General features: G+C 39.2%; 1 protein-coding gene across 5 annotated transcripts in view; it reads left to right on the forward strand.

Moving 5' to 3' along the window:
- Kcnq5 (potassium channel, voltage gated KQT-like subfamily Q, member 5) overlaps window positions 1-26,414 on the forward strand; it is a 540,825-nt gene that overhangs the window by 354,946 nt on the left and 159,465 nt on the right. For all 5 annotated transcript variants that reach the window (XM_013033629.1, XM_013033631.1, XM_013033633.1 and 2 more), the window contains exon 2: window positions 3,100-3,190. In XM_013033629.1, the coding sequence (XP_012889083.1) occupies window positions 3,100-3,190 (91 nt within the window). The remainder of the gene's footprint in view (window positions 1-3,099; window positions 3,191-26,414) is intronic.

Below are 26,414 nucleotides of genomic sequence, written 5' to 3' on the forward strand. Positions count from 1 at the left end.
TTTGAACTCAGATTCCTTGGCAAGAATGAATAGTGTAGGTATTTTTTGTTGATGATGAAGTACCAGAACTTTTGCTTTCATTGAAGGATTATAATGGTTGTGAATCCCACTTTAAGGGATGTAATGACATAGGGGACAGTGGCAAACAGAGTGACAGATGTGGACATTGTTTTATATGCAAAGTACAACACAAAGTGGACTTGAAGATGGATGAAGTCATTGGCAAAACACATCCTCTGATTTCTGAAGAGCATTCTTAGCTTCTTCATATTTAACCCATGTTAAATATTTAACTACATATGTCCAGACATATGTGGAAGGCTTTGGATAAGGAGAGTGAAGTAGGGTTGAATTGTCTGTAATGAGTTTGTTGGTTTGAACTGGTAGGAGGGTTCTGGACACTGCAGGGTTCAAAGAAGAGCTCTAAAAATATCTGTCAATGAAGATTTCAGAGAGATTTTCAGAAACCATCCTAGGCTATTGGATTCTCTGATCCTGAGGTAAAATCAGGCAGAAGATGCCTTGTGCCTGCATCCATGCAAAGACCAGCGGCTGGTGTAAGGGGTCAGAACTATCGATCTGTTCTTTTACCTGGTTCTAGTCCCTTGAAGAGAACCGCGTTCCTTTACAGGAACTCACTAAGCAAGCAGAAGTGGCTATTTCCTACATCCTCTGACTCTTATGTGTGTGAATCCTAGGACCTGAACTCAGGGCTAAGACTTTGGGCCTTTTCTTTTCTGCTCTGCCACTTGAGCCATAGCTCCATTTCTGTGTTTTTTGATAGTTAATTAGAGTTAAGTGTCTCACTGGTTTTCCTTACTGAGCTGACTTCAAACCTTGATCTCCAGATCTCAGCTTTCTCAGTAGCTAGGATAAGAGCCATGGGGCCTGGCACAAAAAAAATAGTGTTAAATGTACAAATGCATGGATTGCAAAAGAAAACTCTATTGCAATTCAGTTATTGAACTATTACACATATCTCTGACATAAGTTGTATCTTTCTTTGTGAATGCATTAAAAGCAGCCCATAGCATACACCCTTGTTCTTGTCATAATAATGACAAAATTCCTGAAATAATGATGAGCAAAGTCACTCTTCAAGATGAAGCAATTATGATTTTATCTGCCCTGTAAAATGTAATATAAAAATATCTGTAATTTCTCTGAGTGACAAAGTCACAAAACTGCTAATATTGCCAAGATTTGTTGCCGTGGTTAGCAAAAAATTAAGACATAAATTCTATATACAGATCTATAGTAATTCCATGAACCCTACATTAAGACAAGCTGAGTGCCCTGACTAGCCAATCCTCCCACTTATACTCAATGGCTGAGGAGAGAAGCAGGGGAGCAATGGTCCCTTGTCAGTGTGCAGACCCATGCACGGAGCTGCAGAAGCAATGGTGTGTTGGTTGCTGGTGACTCATACCTGTAAGCCTACTCAGAAGGCTGAGATTGAAGGATTAACGCTAAAGCTAGCCCTGGCGGGAAAGTCCATGAGACTCTTATTTTCAACTAACCACCAAAAAGCTAAGTGGAGCTGTGGTTCAAGTAGTAGAGTGCCAGTCTTAAGCAAGAAAAAAACCGTAAAAGACAGTTCCCAGTCTCTGAATTCAAGACGCAGTACTGGAACAGATTTTGTCTTTTGCTGAGCCAAGAATATTGCATCTTTGCACCGTCACTCAACAGTTCTGTGTATTATACAATGTGTGAATCTCTCTCGCATGAAGATTAGGACAAGTTACAAAATAGTCTTAATTGTCAGTTTTAATATCTGTACAACTGAAATGATATGAGGATGGTGGGGGAGAATTTATAAAAGTAGTCATTAAAGGTCTCCTTTGTTTCTGCGCCATACTTTGTCAGTTTCTGGCTATGATACCTTGAATATCTTAATCTTAGAAAGGCTTACCAAATTTTTCAAGGCCAGGAAAAGGCAAGGATTAACTCTACAGCCTTATGAAGGTTATTTATTTATTTTTTGTCGGTCATTGGGCTTGAACTCTGGGCCTGGATGCTATCCCTCAGCTCTTCAGCTCAAGGCCAGCGCTCTACCGCTTGAGCCACAGTGCCACTTCGGATTTTCTAGTGGTTTATTGGAGATAAGAGTCTCAAGGACTTTCCTGCCTAGGCTGGCTTTGAACTATAGATCCTCAGATCTCAGCCTCCTGAGTAGCTAGGATTACAGGCTTGAGCCACCGGCACCCGGCATGAAGGTTATTTTAAGGGGTTTTTATATAGGAATTTCCTAGAGAGAAGCAAAGGTGAAAAGAATGGTCTAGAGTAAGTAACAAGGGTGTTGGTTGGTTATCTTGCATTTGCAGATTAGTGACTTCAACTTTGAAAAAGAGCCTTATTTTTTATTAGATTTTCTTTTGGAACACAGCTCTGTCCCTAATTTGAGAAGTTCTACTGTTCTGGAAATATATATGTCTAGAAGTAGAAGAATGCTTGTTCCTGATTCAGATCCCTGTCATTAGTGTATGAGTAGACAAAGCTCAAAGGTGATTTCTCTAGCAATTGGGTGGTAAGGAAATGGACAATGTGTGGGTAGCAGAGGAAGTTCTTCTTCCTTTACTGTCCTCTTATTAATATAAAGGAATTCAGCTTAGAATCCATGAGCAATATCCGACAATGAGCCCTGAGCATACTAGTAACCACTTAGAATACATGCTAGCTTCCCAGAGAGGCCAGACAGTAAGTGGCTTCTGCTTCTTAAATAGGAAAGTGGCTGTGTCATGTGCTCCCACAGAGGAAACAAGAGACACATTCTCCATTCTCAGCCTTTCTCCTAGGATTTCTACTTGGAGAAGGTGCTATATGGGAAATTAACAGATTCCTCAATGTGAACATTTAAATGAAACACAGCGCACGAACACAAACCTACCCATGTAACTGATCCTTCATCAAAGCATCCCCACAATGGAGTCCTGTATGTTTGATTCTTAAAATATCTAATTGGAGTCCTGTATGTTTGATTCTTAAAATATCTAATAATGTTGTAACCAGTGTCTATTCAAAAGGGTTTGTTGTTTTAGTCATTCTGTAGTGATAAATGCAAGATCCTTATCAAATTTCTCTTTCTTTGTTGTTTTACAGTTTCCTCCTTGTCTTTGGTTGCTTGATTTTGTCAGTGTTTTCAACCATCCCTGAGCACACGAAACTGGCATCAAGTTGCCTCTTAATTCTGGTAAGTGAAACATGGATCAGAATTGCATGAAGTATGTATAATAGAAGTAGTTGTGACCTTTGATCCATGCATTTAATCCCACAAAAAGTTTTATTTATTACTATGAAATGTGTAATAATATGTGAAATGAAAGTTTCAAATAGAAACATTTTCCTACCAGCGTATATTATAATAAATTCTCAGAAACACCTAGAAATGTTTAGGATTGGTATTATTTGGCAATGTCTTGTGACGGTTATATCATAAACAGAAGACTACATGAAGCAATTTTAATTATGTTTACCTATGCTAATGAATTAGAGTGAAAGTCAGTATCCATGAGCTCTGTCTTTATTACAAGACTACAGGGCAAAGAATATTTTACAATAGCCACAGCTTAGCAGTAGCTAAGGATAATTAGCTAAAAACTAGATAATCTTGGCACCTCATAAGGAAATTGAAGGCTCCTTCATGTTTTTTCAACTTGCATACTGAATTGTGAGCTCTGCTGCTAATGCAGCTACCTAGTGGGAAATTCCACAGCTCGCTCTGTTTCCATTATGCTGACAATGCTCTGCTGCACAGAATTTACTCAATTCACTTTCAGATGTAGAAAGATCCCAAGATATTTTAGTCCAAATTATTCTGAACCTTCTAAACTCTTATAGTTTCTATTACAATGAAATTATAGCACTGTATACTCAAATCACATCTGACTGAAGGGTTAGTTCATTTATTTCCATTTCAACCCTGCTACCTTAGTCCAAACTGATCAGACTTGACAGGAACTGGAATAACTCACTTTTCTAATGCCTAGCGGAGCTCAGTTATCATTGCTTTAGTTTGTAATCCTAACTTACTCAGGAGGCTGAGATCTGAGGATCACAGTTCAAAACCAGCCAGGAAAGTTCATGAGACTTGTGTCTCCAATTAACCACAAAAAAATGTAAATGGACCCAGGTTCTGTTGGTTCACACCTGTAATCCTAGCTACTCAGGATGCTGAGATCTAAGGATCTCAGCTGGAAGCCAGCGGGGCCGGAATGTCCATAAGAATTCTATCTCCAATTAATCACCAAAAAAGCCAAAAGTAGTTTAGTGGCTTAAGTGGTGGAGTGCTAGCCTTGAGCACAAAGGAGTCCAGGGACCACTCCCAAGCCTAGAGTTCAAGCCCCAGGGCCTGTGATTTTAAAAAACAAAAACAAAAAAAGAGAACAAATAAAAATGAAACTAAGGCTTCAAGTGGTAGAGAACTAGCCTTGAGCAAAAACAAACTCAACCAAACAAACAAACAAAACAAAACAAAAAACTAAGGGACCAAAGCCTAGCTAGACCCTCAGTTGAAGTACTGGCACAAAAAATAATAAATATATCAACTTAAATGGAATAGACAGGAAGGAGGGGATGTAGTTTAAAATAGTTTATGCTCATAAATCGCTAGATTGGTTATATACAGAAGGAAGTATTTAATATGAAAATGATGCTATCAGCATTAATATGTAAAACAGGAATGTTTCCACTCAGATAATCCAGAAGGGCAGATGCTGGTCCGACTTGTGCTTTCATACAGTCAGTTTGTATTTGAGTTGGCAAGACTTCATCAAGCTTTATTCTCAATAATAGGGAAAAATTATTTCTGAATTAGGAAAAATTACCTGTGCCAATTTTTCTCTATACAAATTGTACAAGCAATATATTGTTAACATCATGTTTATGGTTTCAAAACCTAATATAGATAATCAACAGACCAAAGAGCAATTTGAACGTTGGTTCCATTTACAAGGTTTCAATTCGGGTAGCCAGTAGTCTTTCAACCTGCTTACGCATTTGATTACTACAAATGATCTCAGCCAGATCTAAGGCACAGTGGTCTTTAGGTCCTTTTACAACCAAGAACTTTACCTTAAAAATATAAATCAGACTTTCAGAAGTAGAAACATGAATAACAGGATTTACCTCATGACCAAAGTTATATATTAGGAATAAATCCATCATTAGGAATCCCATAAAAATGTTTATTTCAAAACTAAGAATCCAGGGCTGGGAAGGTGGCTTGGTGGGAGAGTGCTTGCCTTGCATGCATTAGGCCTTGGGTTCGATTCCTCAGCACCACATAAGCAGAAAAAGCCGGAAGTGGCACTGTGGCTCAAGTGGAGAGCACTAGCCTTGAAGAGCTGAGGGACAATGCCCAGGCCCACGACTGAACAAAAAACAAAACAAAACAAAACTAAGAATCCAGAAGAGTAGGTTACAACCTCAAATTTCTGAAATACAAATTCAGTCACTGCTAATAAATTCCTAAATAGATCAAAGGAATCTGTGCAACTATAATCTCCAAATTGATCATGATGCTGATAATTTAAACCTGTTCAATAATGAACAACAGTCAGTAACTATAATATAGTTTGGTAGATAAAAATGAAGACAGACAAGCACTGGTGGCTCATGCCTGTAACCCTAGCTACTAAGGACTGTGGTTCGAAGCCAGCCAAAGCAGGAAAATTTGTGAGACTCTTATCTCCAATTAACCATTAAAAGCCATAAATAGAACTGTGGCCCTAGCCTTGTGTGGAAAAGCTAAGTGACAATGACCAAGCCCCAAGTTCAAGCTCCAGCACTGGCAAAAACAAAAACAAAAAAAAATAAGATGCACAAGACTAGGGTTTTTCTACATGTTTCCCCAGCTGATCTCAAATTCCTAGGCTCAAGCAATCCCCTGCCTCAGCTTCCTGAGTAGCAGAAAATATCAGCACATGTTACCATTTCCAGTGTGAAGTCACTTTTGTATACATTTATGTGCCTTGCTGGTATGCAAATATAACACTAGAGGAATAAATTTAGTCATATATCTCAATTGTCTTTTTGTAACTTTATCCCTTTAAGGTTTTAAATTAATATTTTAAATGTGGTCAGAGATTTCCTATAATTTTACTTCTATGTAAATAAAAGCTGCCCACTTGTCTAACTGGGAGAAAGAGGAGGAGGAGGAAAAAGAAGAAGAGGAAAGGGAGAAAGCTGGTAGAGGAATAACACTATCTGATTTCAATAGCTCACATATTTTTTTTATTTTTTTTTTATTGTAAAGATACTATACAGAGGGTTACAGTTACCTGAGTGAGGTAATGAGTTCACTTCCTCTTGAACATTGTTACCCCCTCCATTGTTTTCCCCCTACCATCCCCTCCCTCCCTCCCTTCCCCGAGGTTCTTTTTTTTTTTTTTTTGATTGTGATTAAGTGATTACATAATTTCTAAGTCACAAGTTCATTCTAACTTTCCTGGAGCAAATTGTCTATCACAGTCTGTAATATATAACAGTGTTCACATGTTATATTCCATATTTGTGATCAGCAGCGTGGGGATATTTAGTAGTGGTTCAACCAGATGAGCGGGAGTTCTTTGTTTCTTAAGTCCTGTTAGTTTTGTCGTATCACCTAACATTTTGGATTTAGCATCCACTTATCAGGAAGACCATGTACCATTTGTCTCTTCGTTCTTGGCTTACCTCGCTCAACATGATTCCTTCTAGCTCCATCCATTTCCCTGCAAATACCATTATTTTGTCATTTCTAATGGCTGCATAATATTCCATTGTGTATAGATACCACAATTTTTGGATCCATTCATCTGTGGTGGGGCATCTAGGTTGTTTCCATATCCTAGCTAATAGCTCACATATTTATAACGAACTATACTAAACAAAATGTTATGGCATTGTCATAAAGGCAAAGTTGTACACTAAGTGTAGTAGTGGAAAATAATAGTCCAAAAACAAATCCTTGCATATATCGTTAAGTGATTTGTGTGTGTGTGTGTGTGTGTGTGTGTGTGTGTGTGTGTGTGTGTGTGTAGGGAGGCGGGAAGTGAGGGGGGAAGGTAAGGGGGTAGGGGGAGGAGGATCATGGGGCTTGAACTCTGGGCCTGGGTGCTGTCTCTGAGTTCTTCAGCTGAAAGTGAGCACTCTAGCACCTGAGCCACAGGGCCACTTCTGGGTTTCTGAGTGTTTTATTGGAGATAAGAGTCCCACAGACTTTCCTGCCCAGACTGGCTTTGAACCATGATCCTCAGATCTCAGCCTCCTAAGTAGCTAGGATTACAGGCATGAGCCACCAGCACCTGGCTGTTAAGTGAGTTTTGACAGGAATAGCAAAGCCATTCAGTAGGCAAAGGTCTCTTTTTAACCAACGATGCTGGAAACATTCACATATAGGAGAATGAACTTGAACCCTTATCTAACACCATAAACAAAAATTAAACCAAAACTGGATGAAAAACCCACCTCAAAATCTAAAACTCATAGTTGAAAACAGAAGGGTAAAGTTTCATGGCTTTTACTTTTTTGTGTGTGTCTGCCTATGGGTCAGTACTGGGGGCTTGAACCCAGGGTCTTATGCTCTCATGTGTTTTTGTGCAATCCTCTACAACTTGATTCACACCTTTACTTCTGGCTTTTTGCTAGTTGATTGGAGATAAGCAGCTCAAGGTCTTTTGTATCTGGGCTGGCTCAAAACTTAATTCTCAGATGACCTTAATTCTCAGATCTCATTCACCCAAGTAGCTAGATTACAGGCATGATCCCCATACATTCACTTTGACAGTGATATCTTGGTCATAATATTAAAGGAAAAGACTACAAAACATAAAAAAAAGACAAATGGTTCTTCAGGAAAAAAAATTAAATTGTGTCAATAAACAATCATCAACATAGTAAAGAAATGGAAAGACTGAAAAAAATCGTATTAAGTAAGGCAGACCCAAAGAAACATAGATCCCATGGTTTTCCTCATTTGTAATAATTAGAGTATGTCTAGGATAGTCCTAGCAGAGGATCATAATAGGTCAATAGCTATGTATATATGACCATATAAAATGATGCTAATCAAAATGAACTCTATGATATGAAAACAAAAGGGTTTTCTTTGTTGTTTTTAATGTACTATGTGATTTCTTTTTCCGTATGTGTGTGTGTGTGTGTGTGTGTGTGTGTGTGTGTGTATTTTGGTTTATCCTCTGTTGTCACTGTATTTGATTTTGGTACCCTGTGTATTGTATATACATTTTTCTGAATTAGGAAGGGGAACAACAAAATGGTGAGACAGAGGACAAAGGGTGAACCAATGCAACATTGATACTCACCAGACAATATATTGGAAATGAATTGTACAACTTGGGGGACAGCTAGGAGAGAGGCATAATGGGAAAAAATGAGGGAGGGGGTAATAAATTTGACAAGAAATGTACTCACTACCTTATGTGTATGACTGTAACCCCTCTATACATCACCTTGACAATAAAATTAAATTTAAAAAGGGAGAAAATATCTGAAAAATCATATATCCACTAAGAGATTAACACTTAGAATATATAGAGAATTCAAAAAACTTGGCAACACCAAAGCCAAATAATAAATTAAGAAGGCTTAATTTAGAAATGACTAAAGAAGTTGAATAGACATTTTGCAAAAGAAGATGTACAAACAATGGATAAGCACATGAGGAGATGTGTAACATGAAAAATCATGAGGAATGTGCAAATTCCCAATGATAATAACTGTCAGAGCACCGCTGACAGCTCTTAGGATGCTAAAACAGTCAGCCTGTGAAAAACAGTCACTGTGAAAACCACCTGAGAAGTAAAAGGGAACAAGGACTTATTTTGGGTCAGAGTTTGTGAGGTTTCAGTCCACAGTCGGCTTCCTCCTTTGCTGTGAGCCCATGGGAGAGAGACTAGTGGTAAGGGTTATGAGGGAGCAGAGTTGCTTGCTTTATGGCAGCCAGGAAGAAGAGAGAAGTAATCATGAAGAAGCCATACCCACCATTGTGTGCTTCCCTTCACTACCTTCCAGCACCGCCATGGTGTTGTGACATCACAGACCTCAGACCCCTTCTGCTCTCCAAGACTCATCAACTGACACATGAGCCTGGGTGTTGTCTCTAAGTTTTTGTTGTTGTTGTTTGTCAATCGTGGGGCTTGAACTCTGGGCCTGGGCGCTGTCCCTCAGCTCTTCAGGTCAAGGTGAGCACTCTACCACTTGAGCCACAGCGCCACTTCCGGTTTTCTGGTGGTTTATTGGAGATAAGAGTCTCTCGGACTTTCCTGCCCGGGCTGACTTTGAACTGTGATCCTCAGATCTCAACCTCCTGAGTAGCTAGGATTACAGGCATGAGTCACCGGCGCCTGGCTTCTCTAAGCTTTTTTGTTCAAGCCTGGGAATTGAGATCCTTGTGCCCTATTTGAGAAAACGTGGAGTAGTAAAGCCATTGTGGAAAACAGTTGGCAGTTCGTCAAAACATTTTTTTTTTTTACTTTGGGTAGTGGGGCCAGAACTCTGGGCCTGGGCACTGTCCCTCAGCTCTTCAGCTCAAGGCTAGCGCTCTACCACTTGAGCCACAGCACCCCTTCTGGCTTTTTTCTTTTTGCTTATGTGGTGCTGAGGAATCAAACCCAGGGCCTCATGCATGCAAGGCAAGCACTCTACCACTGAGCCACCTTCCCAGCCCTCTTCAAAACATTTTTTAAAATGTAATTACCCTATTCTATGTGAAATCTACTTCTTGATATCTACCTAATAGAATCAGAGGTAGGATTTTGCAGAATTATTTGTATGTGAACATATACAAATCTTCATCGCAGTTTTATTCAGGATAGATAAAACATGGAAGAAACACAGTTCTTACTGACAGATACATAATATGTAATATAGCTTGTCAACAGAATACTCTTCAGGCTTTAAAACATGGAAATTTTCTGCCTTGTGCCAGTGGCTCATGCCAATAACCCTAACTACTCAGGAGGCTGAGACCTGAGGAAAGAGGTTTGAAGCCAGCACAAGCAGTAAACTCTCTGAGACTCTTATCTCCAATCAACCACCAAAAAGCTGAAGTGGAGCTGTGGCTTAAGTGGTAAAGCATAAAAGCACACAGATAGCACCATGACTCTGAGTTCAAGCACTAGGAACAGCAGTGGGGGAAAAAAAGGAAATTTTGATATATTACAACATAGTAAGTGAAATAAGCCAGGCACAAAAAGAAAACTAGAGTGTGATTCCATTTGTATATGATATACTTATATATTTATTTACATATTCCATTTATGGATGATATATTTAACACAGAGATCATACAGATAATCAGATTAATGGTTTCTGGGAGCTGGAGTAAAGGGAATTTATTGGTTAATAGGATTAGTATTTGTTTTACAAAATGAAAAGATTTGTGGAGATGAATGATGGCAGTGATTGTACAACATTTTGAATACTTTTCAAATAATGGAACTGTACAATGGTTAAGGGTTAATGCTGGGAACAAGTAGCTCACATCTCTAATCCTAGGTACTCAGAAGGCTGAGATCTAAGGATAGCAGTTCAAAGCCAGCCTGAGCAGAAAAGTCCACGAGACTATTATCTTCAATTCATCAACAAGAAGCTAATAGTAGACCTGAGGCTCAAATGGTAGAGTACCAGACATAAGCCAAAAAGCAAAATGAGAGCACAAGGACCCTGAATTTAAGCCTCAGTACTGGCACATACATACATACATACATACATACATACATACATACATACATACATACTAAAACAAAATAGCCAAGGGGTAAAATTTGTATTATGAGTAGGTTATTTATATAATTTTTTAAAATTTATTTTCAAAGCAACATCTTTCTGAGTAGCCCTGACTGCTCTAGTAGTCACTAGCCTTGAATTCTTGGTTATTCTGCTTCAGCCTTCCAAGTGTGGGATCACATTCATGCATTACCATTCCTGGAGTTATATATTTTTATTAACATAAAAATTGATAAGAATAAAAGAAATTATAATTTCAAAAGACCAAGAGAGTCACCAACACTGGTCTCCTGTGTGTTTCATGGGCAGCTTTATCTTTCTCTTTGCAATAAAGTTCTTTTCTGCTTAAAAAAAGAAAGAGCGAGAGAGAGGAACTAAGAGTAATAGGGAGTGAATCTCATCACAGTGCATTGTATGCATGTATGGAAAAGTGACAATGAACTGCCCATAATATATACATTAATAAAATATAAGGAAGTTCAAAGGAGTAATTGATCATTATATTGTCTACTTCATAGGGCTGTTATAAAGATTTCACAAATAAAGGTGCTAAATCTGGGCCCATCATAGAGAAGCTCATAAATATCATAATCACTGGTGGAATATTTCAAATGCTTCATTTAAGAAAACATTATACTTTTAGGGGCTGGGAAGGTGGCTTAGTGGTAGAATGCTTGCTTAGCATGCATGAAGCCCTGGGTTCAATTCCTCAGTACCACATGGGCAGAAAAAGCCAGAGGTGGCACTGTAGCTCAAGTGGTAGAGTGCTAGCCTTGAGCAAAAGAAGCTCAGGGACGGTGCCTAGGCCCTGAGTTCAAGCCCCAGGACTGGCAACAACAACAACAACAAAAAGAAAACATTACACTTTTAAGCAAATGTCTTTTTTTTAATTAAGTTTTTTATTGTGAAAATACTGTACAAAGGAGTTACAGTTACATGACCAAGGTAATGAGTACATTTCTTATCCAGCTTAAGCAAATGTCTTTGTAAGAGGTTTCTTGTGCGTGCACATGTGTGTGTGTGTATATGGGCTGGTTATGGAGCTTGAACTCAGAACTGGGGCACTTTTGTGCTGAAGGCTATTGTTCTACCTCTTGAACTACAGCTCAATTTCTGGCTTTTTGGTGATTAATTGAAGATAAGACTCTCATGGATTTTTCTGCCTGAACCTGGCTTTGGACTGCATTCTTCAGATCTCAGCTTCCTGAGTAACTAGCATACAGTCATAAGCCACCGGCTTCCAGCTTCTGAGTTTGCTTGCCATAATCAAGCACTGATCATTATATACTAACTCGTTCATTGAATTACGTGTGGCTCTTTGGCCCATGTACCACATGTGGCATGTATTCACAATAGCCATTTGTTTCTGGTAACTAAAGGAACAGATTTTTATTGTTGTAGCATTATGGGTAAAGTGTCTGATGACAATGCTCGTAGCTTCATAAACTTTTCTGTCACTATCTGCATATGTTGGGTGGAGCATGGGGCAAGAAAAACTGAATTTAAATGGAGTCACTTTCTCCATCATCCCTTAGGGAACAGTATTTCTGAACCTAAGACATGTACAGTGCTCTATGTCCAAAATTCAAGGGCAATTAAAGATGGTGTTTATTGCCTCGATTTTTGTAAATTTGTCAAAACTAAAAGCAAGCTAGGATTTAGTACTTTCCATTTATTTTACTCATTGATTTGTTTTTATTTAAGAAAAAAAAACAAAAGCAAAAGCACCTTGCAATGTAAGTGTTTCTTTACCGCCTCTTCCCATTTTACCAAATAGCTAAAGCAGTGGTGCAAGATCAGTACCAAGTGTAAACAAACTCAGGATTCTCCCCAAGGCCTTGCTGACAAAAAGCTTATACTGTCTGCAGGCCTTCAGCAACCTCTCATACTCTTGCTTCTTTTGAAGCTGATAAATATATATGTTAGCACACAATAAAGCACTCAAGGTCTAAGGTATCCTTGTGGTTCATAAATGTCAATGCTTTGCAATACTTTGACCTAGAATATGTCAGTTTCTTAGTCATAAAGGGACCCACTTGCACACTAATCAAGAATAGTTATCTACATTTAGATAACTAGACATTTTTATTTCATTTTTGGTGCCAGTTCTGTACCTTGAACTCAGGGTCTGAGCACTGTCCCTGAGCACTATGCTCAAAACTAGCACTCTGCCACTTGAGCCACAGCTCCACTTCTGACTTTTTGGTGAATGAAAGATAAGAGTTTCATGGACTTCCCTGCCTGAACTGGCTTCAAACCTTTATCCTCAGATATCAGCCTCTTGCATAGCTAGGATTACAGACATAATCCACCCCTGCCCCAATTAAACATTTTCTTTTGCAATGAATTCTAAATAGCATTTTTCCATCCATAACTTTATCCATGAAGTAGTCAGAGGTAAAATTTCATATCCTAGTGATAGGTGAGCACCACACTGTTAGCATATTAACTCTTATTTTCAACTAGTACTAGTATGGAAAATTTTGATTTGATTATGTCTTCTTTCATTCATGTGATGTGTCCTTTTCCATCTTCCTGAGAACAATACAATTTGGAGTACATTTCTTCCCTATTGGATAATTTCTTGCTTACCAGATTAATTTTAAAACATTTGTGTTATTAGTCTTTAATGAAAATTGTTTATCACATTGAAACAGACCATGTCTTTATTTAGAATGAAAATGATATGTATACATATTATTTGAATGTATCTTTTCTAAACTTATTCACCCATAAGCAGTAAAACGAATGGCATTATCAATATTAGTAAGATAGATTGTCTCAGTGTATTTGTTCATCTACCCTTCTGTATTAGAAAGATTCCAGACTCCACATATTCTAAATGAATATTTTGAACACATGGTAAAATATCCAGGTATTCTCCCAACATCTGGGTGTTGGATATTTTCCAGTGAGAACAAAGCACACTTGCTGCATATGCTTCATGCAGCAAAGCAAACATGAGTCTGTTGCTTTTTTGCATAGTGAAACAGCTGCTGAAGTATGTACAATCCAATTTAGAAAGATCTAATTATATCTTAAATGCACTAGTGGAGTTTACTATTTAAAGAAATCAGTAAAAGAAATAAATAATAGATTAAAAATAAGGGCAATCAGTAGTGAATCCCATTGTAATGTGAAGAGCCCCAAGAAAAAACTAGTAACTATATAATTAGTCTATGTTGCATGTTTGTTTTTCACATGAATGAGCGCGGGTTTTTTAAATTGCTATATTACTCTCTACTATATATCATGGTGTTGAAGAATTGGCGCTGCTTTGGAGAGAAAAGGACCAACCACAAAGACATTTTCTAGCCTTCCAAAGTCTAAAGGTTTGTGGAGGATAGTGTATGGATTTAAGGTAGAATATGATTGCATTAATCTTTACATTTAAGGCTTCTGGTTCAAAGCATTATAAGAGAAGATAACAGAGTGTAATGATGAGATCTCGTTCAAGGTTGTTAAATAGAGTGTTTGTAACAGAAATGACAGAGTATAAGATGTTAAGTAATCACTTATGAGGAATGAGTGATGTCTCTTTAGGTTTCACACATCCCTGTAATTACTGCAGAAAGCGCTCAGAATATCCCAATGAACACTAAAAACGGCAATTATTTTCCTTTCATCAAGGAGAATGCAAATAAACTTCAAAATCATTCATGGAGACTAACGACCCTCATCAATCTGCTAGTGACAGAAAGCAAAAGCAGGAGTAGTTAAACACCTACACTGGAGCTCTTACAGAGAGATAATAATATAGTAAGTTTCCTTGTGAGGAAAAAAAAGTGTTTCAGATAATAAAGGGAAGAGTTGTTCAAATTAAAGGAACTCAAATGATGGAAGGGGTGACATTCACCAAGATGCATTGTACGTACAAACTAAGTTATTGAATTAAAACCCTTTGTATTACTAAAGATCATAAGCAAATTAATTTTGAAAACAATAAGGGTATTTTTCAAAAGTAAAAAAAAATTACACATGAGAAAGACAAAAAGAAAAAATAACTTTTTCTATGTCTGAGTTTGGAGGTTTCTTTTCTTTCCCTTTTTCTTTTGGTAGTGGTGTAGGGATTGGAACGCAGAGCCTAAAGCTTGTCCAGCTTGCTTGATTGGCTGGTGCTATACAATTTGGGCCATGCCTCCAGCTTATATTTTTGTTCATTATTTCAGTGATGGAATCTATTGAACTTTTCTTCCTGAACTAGCCTTGAACCGTGATCCTCCAGATCTCAGCTGTGAGTCACTGGTGCCCCACAAAACTTTCATGTTTCTTATGCAAGTATTAAGATTAATAAATAGTTTTGTTATCTTTAAATAGTTGTACAAAGGAGTTGTCATTCAACAAAGCAGTTTATGAATACAGTGGGTCTTGATCAGTGTCACCACTTTCAACATTCTCACTCATTCCTCTCAAAGCACCTCTTCCCTCAAGTATTAAGATTTAACCAAGTACCCTAATAATATCAGAGTTTGAGTGCTTAATGAGTCCCACAGATCTTGTTAGCATTACCAATGAACTACCTACAACCTGGTTAGAACTGATGCTTAGCTGCATTTGAGCTCCACAGAAGTGTGTCACACTGAGAGAGATGGAAAGAAATGAGGGAATGGTAAACATAATAAAGTGGCTAGAAAACAGCAGGATCCAAAGGTTAAAAAAAAAATCCTTCCCTTACTATTTTTGCATCCTTATGTCATTCCCATTATTTAAAAGTTCAGATACCTCCTCCGTCTTGGAGTAAACTCTTCCTTCTGTTTCTGTAGCACTATATTTAACTATGTATCTTCTTCATTGTCCCTTTATCCAATAACATTTATGCTGTGCCCAATATGGTCAAGACTTTCTTTTAGGACTGAAGATATGAAGTGATGAACATAACAAAGCATCTACCTTCGTGGAGTTTTCAGTCTTAGTGCATATCAATGCTCTAGGGATTATAAATAAAAATGAAAATACCTGGTGCTGAGGGCATCCTAGTCAGGAGGCTAAGATCTGAGGATTGCAGTTTGAAGCCAGCCCAGTCATAAAAGTTCTTGAGATGCTTCCTCCAATTAATCAGAAAAAAATGGAAGTGGAGGTGTAGCTCAGTGGTAGAATGCTATCCTTGAAGTCTTGAATGAAAAGTCAAAAATAGAGCAGGAGGCCATGTCCTAGTACCAGCAAAAAACAGGATGGGGGGAAGGGAAGGGAAGGAGGGAGGGAGGGATGGAGGGAATAAAAGAAGGAAGGGAAAGAAGGAAGGAAGGAAGGAAAGAGGGGAAAAGGTAGAGGTATTGAAGTGGTATTTGGGTAGTATAATTAGAGAAGTACACTAAATAGGATAGCAGTATTCCAGAGACTTGAAAGAAGTACATCAGCAAACCATGCAGCCTCTAGAGAAAGAATGATCTAGACAGACAGTGTCAAGGACAAAAGCCTTCCATAGAAGCATGAGCCAGAAGCAGTAGGGTGTGTCCTGCTATTCCCCATGCAGACATATGTTAGGGTCACAATTACAGCGAGGAGACTCACCATGCTCCTGTAAAGTAGATGAGAGGAAAACTTTCCAAGCTATAAATGGCAGCTTGACAAACAACATTACAGGCTGCGTTCAATGAACAGACTGCAGACCTGGCTTCCTACAGGACTATAAATCACAATGGATCCACAGAATACTGATGGAAAACGGGGAACAGCACAGGGACTGCAATTACTGCAGGTTTCTCGTCTTGGTTCTCTAAAGATTGATGGAGGAAGAGTCAGGACTGCAGGATCTCAGCATTGGTGAAGAGAGTGGGGAGAAAGATAGAAGCAGTGACATTGATCAGGATGCATTGGAGTCACAAACTGACTTGTTGGATTGAAACCTCTTTTCTATGACTAGCAAAGGACATGAAAACAAATTAGAAATAAAAGATCTCAACATCAGGAGAAAACCTGGAAAGCCCTTCTTTGCCAGAGAATGCCACAGAACACAGAAAGGGCAACACTAGGTAGTCACAATCCCCCAGGAAGGGCTGGGAGGATGACAGCGTGGGAGCACTACTTCCAGAACAGCGACTCAAAAGGGAGGACTCTCAATCTCATCACACAACACACTTGCTTCACCCACTTTTATGTTCATCCATGCTTAGCTACATGACCCTGAACATCCAATTTGCCACTGTTGTGGGGTCACAAGGCAAGTCCAGAGAGATAGTGAAGGGACTTCCTGGCCTCCCCAGCCCTTATTCCCAGGGCATTGTTTTTGATACCAGGCAAAATCCAGTATAAACCTGAGGGTCTCAGGTCCAAGAGAGGCTACCAAGTATTTCCATCTCTTCTGACAGCACTGGACAACTTGTGGGTTTGTTATGCACTGTGACTGGAGGGATTTCGACCCCCAGCCTGTCGAGTTTTCTGCTTCTCTCCAGCAATCTCAGATCTTTACCTGTTACCCATATCAATGGAGGACTAGATGCCCAGGTCAGGTCATGTAACCAGGCAAGAATGGGCATCAAACTTGTCAAAGAGGGCAGCTTGCCATTTTAGAGGAGAGCTATAAAGAAATCTAGACTGGCAGTCAGAAATGTGGAATATCCACTAGGTCATTCAGATACTCAACACTGTAAGGAGAATGATTCCTTGAGTCACCTTTGCAGACTGAAGGATTTAAAAAAAATCTTGGCTCATTGATTCATTTATGTAACTTATTTGCTTATCAGTTATTCACTAGGAACCTAACAAATAAGCTGCTTGCCAGAGTCATAGTGCATATTATATACCAAACTCTAGGTTTACTCTAAATCGACAGAACTCAGTGGTTGAAAGCCAGCGTGGGAAGGAAAAATCTGTAAATCTCTTATATCTAATTAACCAGCAAAAAGCCAGAATTGGAGATGTGGCTCAAGTGGTAGAGCACCAGCTTTGAGTGAAAAAACGAAAGGATAGCATCCTGACCCTGAGAAAAAGCCCTAGTATCACCACAAAAATAACATTCCTAATGTGGTCCTCACTCTTCCCCTGATGATGGCTCCTTAAAGTATTGTCCTGGTTCCATCAGTGAAGAATTTGATAGCTGATGAAATCTATCTACTTCCTTTCAGCAGTTGTTAAGACAATAATGATGTCAGCGAAGCATGGGTGTTAGGGATGATCTTTCCCACTTTGCCCCACCTGGATGCAACAAGCTTGAAGCAGCATAGTACTGCTCTTGTCCATGTTCTTTATTTTAACACTTGCTCTTTCTTGGAAATTACTTGTAAGGAATTCTCCCCAGAGTCCTTATGCAGAAGACATGAATGTAAGAACAGAAGTAACCCATCTTTAGCATCCCTACATTTTATTCCAAAACAGTTCCTCCCTGCTCTACCTGTGACATAGAACAGAATAACATCCTCTCTGTAACGCAATGTTCTGCCTACTTCCTGACATCCCACTCTATCACATGTCTTCTCCTTGGCTTAAGTGGAGACAAGGTTTATTGTAACATTTTTTTCTTGTTGTTGGTCATGGGGCCTGAATTCTGGACCCGGGCACTGTCCCTCAGCACTTCAGCTCAAGGCAAACACTACCACTTGAGCCACAGTGCCACTTCCAGTTTTCTGGTGGTTATTTGGAGATAAGAGTCTTATGGACTTTACTGCCTGAGCTGGCTTTGAACTGTGATCTTCAGATTTCAGCCTACTGAGCAGCTAGGATTACAGGTGTAGCTACCATGTCTGGTTTATTGCAACATTTTGCTGTTAAAATTTGGCATATCTTTATAGCTGAATTTATATTACTAATATATATTATTAAGATTGTTGGGGTTTTTTTGTTGTTGTCCTGGGGCTTGAACTCAGGGCCTGGGCAGTGTCCCTAAGCTTCTTTTGCTTAAGACTAGTGCTCTACCACTTGAACCACAGTGCCACTTCTGGCTTTTTCTGTGTATGTAGTACTGAAGAATCGAACCCAGGGCTGCATGCATGGTGGGTGAGTACTCTACCACTAAACCCAGTCCAAGACTGTTGTTTTTTAAGAACTCCAGTTATACAGTTTTATAATTTACAATGCTTTGCCCAAATTCTAGCTTTTATCACAATCCCCATTCTTTTATAGTGTGCAGTCTTACCTAAATCCAGGCATATATTTTATACTGCTATAGTTTCACATAGCTGGGAGGCTGCAAATAGAACTTCTAAGAGTTCATGCTTTTCAGGTATGTACAATTCCTGTGTGCCTTTCATGATGCGCCTCTTACTGAACAGCCCAGCTCCACCATTCCCCTCTATTACCTTGGTAATTCCTTCCAATTTTTAAATTCTCAGTCCATGTCTTTTCTTCTTGAAAACTTTCCCTGAGTTGGAAGCCTATGGCTCATGCAGGTAATCCTAGCTACTCAGGATCCTGAGATATGAGAATCATGACTCAAAACCAGCCTGGGCAGGAAAGTTCATGAGACTTTTATCTCCAGTAAAACACCAAAAAGCTAGAAGTGGAGCTGTGGCTCAAGGGGGTAAAGTGCTAATATTGGGCAAAAGAAGCTCAAGTACATTTCCATGGCCCCAAGTTCAAGCCCCGGAACTGGCATGTGCATGCGCACACGTGCACATACACACACACACACACACACACACACACACACACACACACACACACACACACACACACCTTTCCCACACTTTCCAGAAGTTGTATACTACCCATACCCAGGTTTTCTTTCTGCTATATGAAAGTTTCATCAGACAAGGCAATGCCTGATATGTATCACCGTGCCCAGAATACAGTAGATAATCACTAAATGTGTGAAACTAAATAACTTGACTTGTCTTTCAAAATCCAGCACATACTCCTATCTTGCTATTGTTGTACAATTTATCACTATTTAGTATTTTCTTGCTTACTTGTTATTGCTTTGCACAACTGCACACCAGAAATATAAGCTCCCAAAGAGTGGGCTTGCTGTTTTGTTCAGTACTCTAACCATAATGTGTAAAAAAGAAATAGTGTTCAAGTACCTAGAAAAAAGAAAGAAATGTGAGATAAAATTCTCAACCACATGGATTAGATGACTAGATGTAGGCTTTGTTCTCTTATACTAATAGCAAGTTCTTAAATGAATTACTCTATAGGTTCAGTGCCTTCAAGAAGACATTAAATACTCAGGTTTCAATTAATCTTGTAATTTTAGTCATTTGAAGTTCCTAAAAAATTTTTTTTCACTCATTTGGAAGACCTATAAAGGCAAGTATAATTAAGTAATATGGAATATAAGTTTCTAAATCTAAAATAAAGCTATTATTTGCTAACTTTTACCTCTTTTTTCATTCTTTCTCATTTTCTTCTGAATTTCATTTACCCTCAGAGTGTAGGCTAATTAAGCATTTATATTATTATAGCAAATACTATTATCTAATATCCAAGTGGTTTGGTCATTAACATTAAATAATAATGGTATAACATAAGTCTGTAGCCAACATTAAAAATGGATAAGATCATATAACAATAATTACTGCAAAGCCCTAGCTAGTTATTTACTACTACTACATTTTAATTAAAATGTCATTCAGTAATTACTGAGCTTTTTCCTAAGGATCTTTAGGAGAAAGGTAGAGAGAGAGAGAGAGAGAGACAGAGATAGAGACAGAGACAGAAAGAGAAGTAGAGAGAGTAATGTCTCCAAACAGCTTCTATGGTTACATTTTGGATCAACCGTGTCTAAAAGTAACTATCACTCCTTCTTCAGACCTTACACAGTATTTTATTATGTTATATTTCATATTTGACATATATAGCCGTGCATTAAACAAATCTATCTTGGGCACCTATGCTGTGGTTTTTGCATTCCATGTTCTGTATGTATAGGGAAAAACAACATATACGGGGTCAACACTACCTATCATTTTAGGTGTTCACCAGGAACCTTAGAACAGTCTCCCTGGAGCTGGGAGGGACTCCTGTGAATCATTTAGATTTTATGTTATCAGTGGTGGCAATTAAAGGAAATCTTTAAGTAACAGAATGGCTGGATCCAGTTTGGTTTTGAGAGCAATCCTTCTGACTATTTCTCAAAGGATAACTGCGGTGAAGAGGAAAGCATGGAGTACTGCAGAGAGGGAGGCACTGTCCTGGAGTACCAGGTCTAAAGCAGACGGAGAGTAGGGACGACAGGGAAGGATGGAATCCCAGACCTCTCTGAGGCCCAGCCATCTGGGTAGTATTTGAGGTGAAAGGTAAAAGGTGAGGTTGTCTGCCTTTTCGGTCTTTAGGGTGCTGTCAGATGGTAAAGACATCATCCAAGACTGAGAATACAGAACATTCAACAGATTCAGAGGAAAGCTGGCCTGGCTTAAAATATATTTCATTCATTTGGGGACCACTGGGAGTCTTTGGAAGTATTTGTAATAGTCTAGGATATGTGGGAGCCCATTTTTGGAGATCGCTGGAAGCCTGGGAGATGGGGAGCGGAAAACCTGGATAAGGAAATAGTAGCCACCGTTATGACAGGCCAACCAATTCAGAAACAGATCCAATATCTGTTTTGTGAACAGAACAGACTGCAACATTTATCTGTTAAACTTTAGTCTTGAGAGAGTTCGTTGGGTACCTTCTCAAGACCTTTTTTTCTTCAGCCCAGGCCTTTAGCTGCTTAGAATGTTACCACCAACATTCATCCAAAGTCTAATTAGCCACATGAGAGAAGAAAATTCGGGACAGAACTTTCTTTCTTTGATGAAGTTACAGGTTATTATTGCCCTGAAACACACTGAAATTAATTTTCTAAAACCAAATTTTTCAAAAGGGCTATTGAGAGCCATTCTTTCCCCCAAGTTTAAGGCTAAATGCTATGCATCTTTAAGGTGACTTAGTCGTGTGCTGCTACTATTTTTCTGAAGGACAGAGGAATGGCGTTCTCCAAGAAATGGAGACGCTTAGAAGACTGACTTTCTCCCATCTACATATACATACAAGGGAGCAGGTGTGATCTGTGGCTTTGCAGGAATCTAGCTTCCTTCCCAAAAGTCAGTGTTCTTTCCAACGTTTGTTAATCAATCAAAATTTCTTCCTATCATATCTTTAGGCTTCTCTAAAAAACAAAAAAGTAAGCCTGAGTCAGGGGTTGGTGGTTCATATCTGTAACCCTAGCTACTCAGGAATCTGAGATCTGAGAATAGTAGTTCAAAGCCAGCCTGGGCAGAAAATCCATGAGACTCTTATCTCCAATTAACCACCAAAAAGCCTGAAGTGGAACTGTAGCTCGAGTGGTAGAGGGCTAACCTTGAGCATAAAAAAGCATGGGGACTGTGTCCGAGCCCTGAGTTCAAGTCCCAGATCTGGCACAAAAAAAAAAAGAGAAGGGCTGGGAAGTTGGCTCAGTGGTAGAGTGCGTGCCTGGCATGCATGAGGCCCTGGGTTCAATTCCATAGCATCACATGAGCAGAAAAAAGCAGGAAGTGGCACTGTGGCTCCAGTGGTAGGGCTCTAGCCTTGAGCCAAAGAGTTCAGCCAGAGTTCAGCCTCCACAACCAACAAAAAGAAAAAGAAAGAAAATAAAATAAGCCTGCTTATCAATATAGGCAGTAACTTGCTAGTACATGTAACTGCATTTCATAAAGGCAAAATAATGAAGAGATTATTAAACAACCAAAAGGCTTTTTGGTTGGCCTACCTGTTGATGACCTTCCATTACTACCTCACCAAGCAATAGCTGGAGAGAGAAAACTATATATCAGTTTGGGATTTTAGGATGATTTTGTTGAAGGTCAAAGAAAGAAATTAATTACTTTGGAAAATCTCCAAGGAAAAAATTACCTATCCGAAATAAGGGATTTTGCTTTCTCTTGACTCGGTATTATTCAGAAATAGAAAGTTTTGAAATAAAATGTCAACATGATTTAACCTTATGTTTCTTCTGTCGGCTGCCAACTCCTTTCTGTGTGTGAATGTACATGTGTGCATGTGCATGTGTGCACACATGCATTACCTTGTGTAAGTGAGGCATTTCAGATGAAAACGGACATTGTTTAAGTAGACTCTAACAGAACATAGCCAAAGCAAATACCTGCAATTGGCTTGTATGAATCAGGACTTAATCTATGGGTGTCAGGCCACTGTATATGACAACAGTCATCCATCCCATGCCCCCTTCCCCCTGCACACCACAGCTTAACATAGTGTCTCTCCCCAACACTCACAGTCCAAAGCCTAAGTAAGACTGTCAACTTCATCTATGGGCCATGTGCTGTTTTGAACAACTGAATGTTCTATGTCTGCTTGAAAGGCAACGAAGGATGGTACTATTTTGTCCCTGACCTGCTTATTAATATACTCACTTTATGGTCACTGCTTTTCATGCAACCTCTAAGTCAGATAATAAGAGATGATGGAACTCTCTTCTTTACCAACTGTGGCTTAATTGTCCTTCCCAGCCCCAACGAAAACAGTGAATAAATGAGCACACGCTTATTGTTTTCACCTTTTCTGGTGAAGATACTCCCAAGCTAGACATTTATCACATTTTGAGGGAAAAGCAATTTTACCAAACTTCTTGTAAGATATTTGATGTCATAGATTCCCAGCCAGAAGAATTTGAGCAGCAGCACAGGATAAATAAGCATAAATAAGCCTAAAATAAATAAAAATATTTTGAGTATTGTGAGCTACTTGGTGTGTGTGTGTGTGTGTGTGTGTGTGTGTGTGTGTGTGTGTTGGTACTGGGGCTTGAACTTACAGCCTGGGTGCTTTCTCAAAGCTTTTTTGCTCAAGGCTTATGTTCTACCACTTGAGCCACAACTTTACTTCCAGCCTTTCTGGAATTAATTGAAGAGAAGAGTTTCATGGACTTTCCTGCCCTAGCTGGTTTGGAACCTCTATCCACAGATCTCCTGAGTAGGTAGGATTACAGGTTTGAGCCACCAGTGCTGGTTCTCAGTTTCAATTTAAATTTATCATTGAAAGAAAAAATACCAGGCATGGTGGTACATGCCTTTAAGTGCTATAATGCCAGCACTCAGGAAGCTGAGTCAAGGGAATCACAAGATCAAAGCCAGCCCAGGCCTGTCTCACAAAAAATAATAAGTAAGATACAGGCATGGTGTTACTCATCTGAAATCCCAGCTATGCAAGAAGCACAGGTAGGTAGGTAGACTGTGGTCTAAGCTGGCTGGCCAAAAGTGCAACATCCTATCTGAAAATGGAAAGAAATCACATCTGGGGATGTGGTTCAAATGCAAACAAGAGAAAGGCCCTTAGTTAATCGGGAACATACAGAGTAGATACAAATCTATGGCTCCACTCAGCACACACTCCCAGCCCTCCCGGTGCCCCACTGCACCTTAGAAAATTAGGATCCTAATTTTTGGATACTGTCTTACTGGTTCCAGCCTTGAAAGTTATTTTCACAGATTGTTGGAAATCATGATGGCCGTTAGTGTATGTTTGTGTTCTGTTCCTTGCCAACTAAGCAGAAGTTGCAAGAAAACATCTTAGTTCCTTTAATATCGCACCCTCAAATCTTCCTGGACTTTTCACCATTATTTTTGCCACAGGATACTTGGCCTGTATTTAAAAGGCCTAGAGGGGCTGGGAAGATGGCCCTGTGGTGGAGCGCTTGCCTTGCATGCATGAGGCCCTGGGCTTCAGCAGCACATAAGCAGAAAAAGCCAGATTATGACCTCTGCTTTCACTGTATTTGATGTCGGTATAATTTGTGGAGGGGAAGGAGAAAAACAAGTCATTTAAATAAGGATACAGGTGGACCTGTTGCAACAGTGAGAAGTACAAGTTGTCATGTCGAAAATGAACTTTACAACTTGGCAGGGGGGAGGATTGGGTAGGGAGGGGAGGGAGGATGGGAAGGGATGGGAACAGTAAACAAAGGAGGAGGCTACAATGCTTGATAAGAAATGTACTCACTATCTTGCCCATGTAATTGCAACCCCTCTGTACAGTATTTTCACAATAAAAAAATTAAAATAAAAAAAGTTTGTTCATGCCCCGGGTGTCGGTAGCTCACGCCTATAATCCTAGCTACTCAGGAGGCTGAGATCTGAGGATGGCGGTTCAAAGCCAGCCTGGGCAGGAAAGTCCGTGAGACTCTTATCTCCAATAAACCGGAAACGGCACTGTGGCTTAAGCGGTAGAGCACTTGCCATGAGTTGAAGAGCTGAAGGCAGGCAGCCAAACCCAGAGTTCAAGCCCCACAACCCACAAAAAACAAAAATAAGAAAGAAAGAAGTTTGTTCATACAGATCATAAAATTCTAACCTTCTGAGCTTTAGGAAACTTGTCTTCCTTTTCTTCCAGGGTCTTATGCTCTTTAGACAAGTACTCCACTACTGAGCTACATCCCACTCCCAATGTTTTAGTTTTTCATTTTACAATTCACTTTATTCCCAAAATGCTTACAAGTACCTACTGTCCTCACAGAAGTGAGTTTTTATTCAGAAACCCAACCTTTTGTGGTATGAGGACTCCCCGAGTGTATTTTGTGGTAGGCACTGAGGAAAACTCATACGATACAATTGCAGAGAGTTTATAGTTATAGAAATAACTCTAAATAGAAATAACATCAACTATCCCTCTAGGGAGGAATGATGTACTCATTTTCATTCTCACTCTTCATGGCAGATGGTCAAAAGGGAAACACCAATGTGCTATGCTGAAATGTAAACGTTTAAACCCCTTTTTGAAAAACTCTCATGTTATAAAATCAAAATGTATCAAATAAAGGCCAAGTGAACTTTAAAAAAGAAAAAAAGAACAAAAAAAGAAAAAGCCAGAAGTGGCACTGTGGCTTAAATAGTAGAGTGCTAGCCTTGAGCTGAAGAGCTCAGGGATAGCACCCAGGCCCAGAGTTCAACTGTTAAAAATAAATAAATAAATAAGAAAGAAAAGAAGAAAGATAAACATACAGAGAAGCCTTTTGTTTTTGTTGTTAAACATGTATACAGAGTTGGCAACTGATGCTGAAATTTATTAATGGCCGTTCCACAATTATACATGTGAAAGATAAGATAAAAAGATAAATAAATTGGGCTACCTAATTTTTATTAAAAAATGAATACATCTGTGGCTCCATGGCTCAGGCCTGTAATCCTAGCTACTTAGGAGATCTGGGTTTGAAGCCAGCCTGAGCAGGAAAGTTCATGAACCTCTATCTTCAATGAACTAGAAAAAGCCAGAAGTAGAGCTGTAGTTCAAATGGCAGAGTGCTAGCCTTGAGCAAAAACAACACCCAAACCAAGTACAAGCCCTAGGACCAACACACACACACACACACACACACACACACACACACACACACACACACATACACATCAGTATGCAAGATGATTCTTCATATCTGTTGTTTCTCATTCCTTTACTGCCAATAAACAAATATAAGATTGTTTCTCATCTCCTCACTCTTGGGAGGCTGTCAGTTCAGGGCCATGCTGAAAACTAAGACAGAAGAACTGTGGGTTGGCATTTGGCTGTGAACAAAATTGTGGGTATTACTTTCAACTCTCTGACAATTATGGAAGACTGTTTAATTAAAAGATATTTATATTGCCCAGCTTCTACTTTTACCATGTGTGGATAATTCCTTGCTCTTAGTTTAGATTCTCATTCATATTCTGCAGTCTAGAATACACATACAAGTGCGTCCTGACCCACTTTCCATGCTCTCAAACCATTGTGGGGGCTGAGTTCATCTCCAGGTGCTCCCCTGTCTTGGCCAAACCTGATGAGGACAAGAGGAGATA

The sequence above is a fragment of the Dipodomys ordii genome, unplaced genomic scaffold (genome assembly GCF_000151885.1).
Source record: "Dipodomys ordii isolate 6190 unplaced genomic scaffold, Dord_2.0 Scaffold172, whole genome shotgun sequence".
Taxonomy (NCBI): Eukaryota; Metazoa; Chordata; class Mammalia; order Rodentia; family Heteromyidae; genus Dipodomys; species Dipodomys ordii.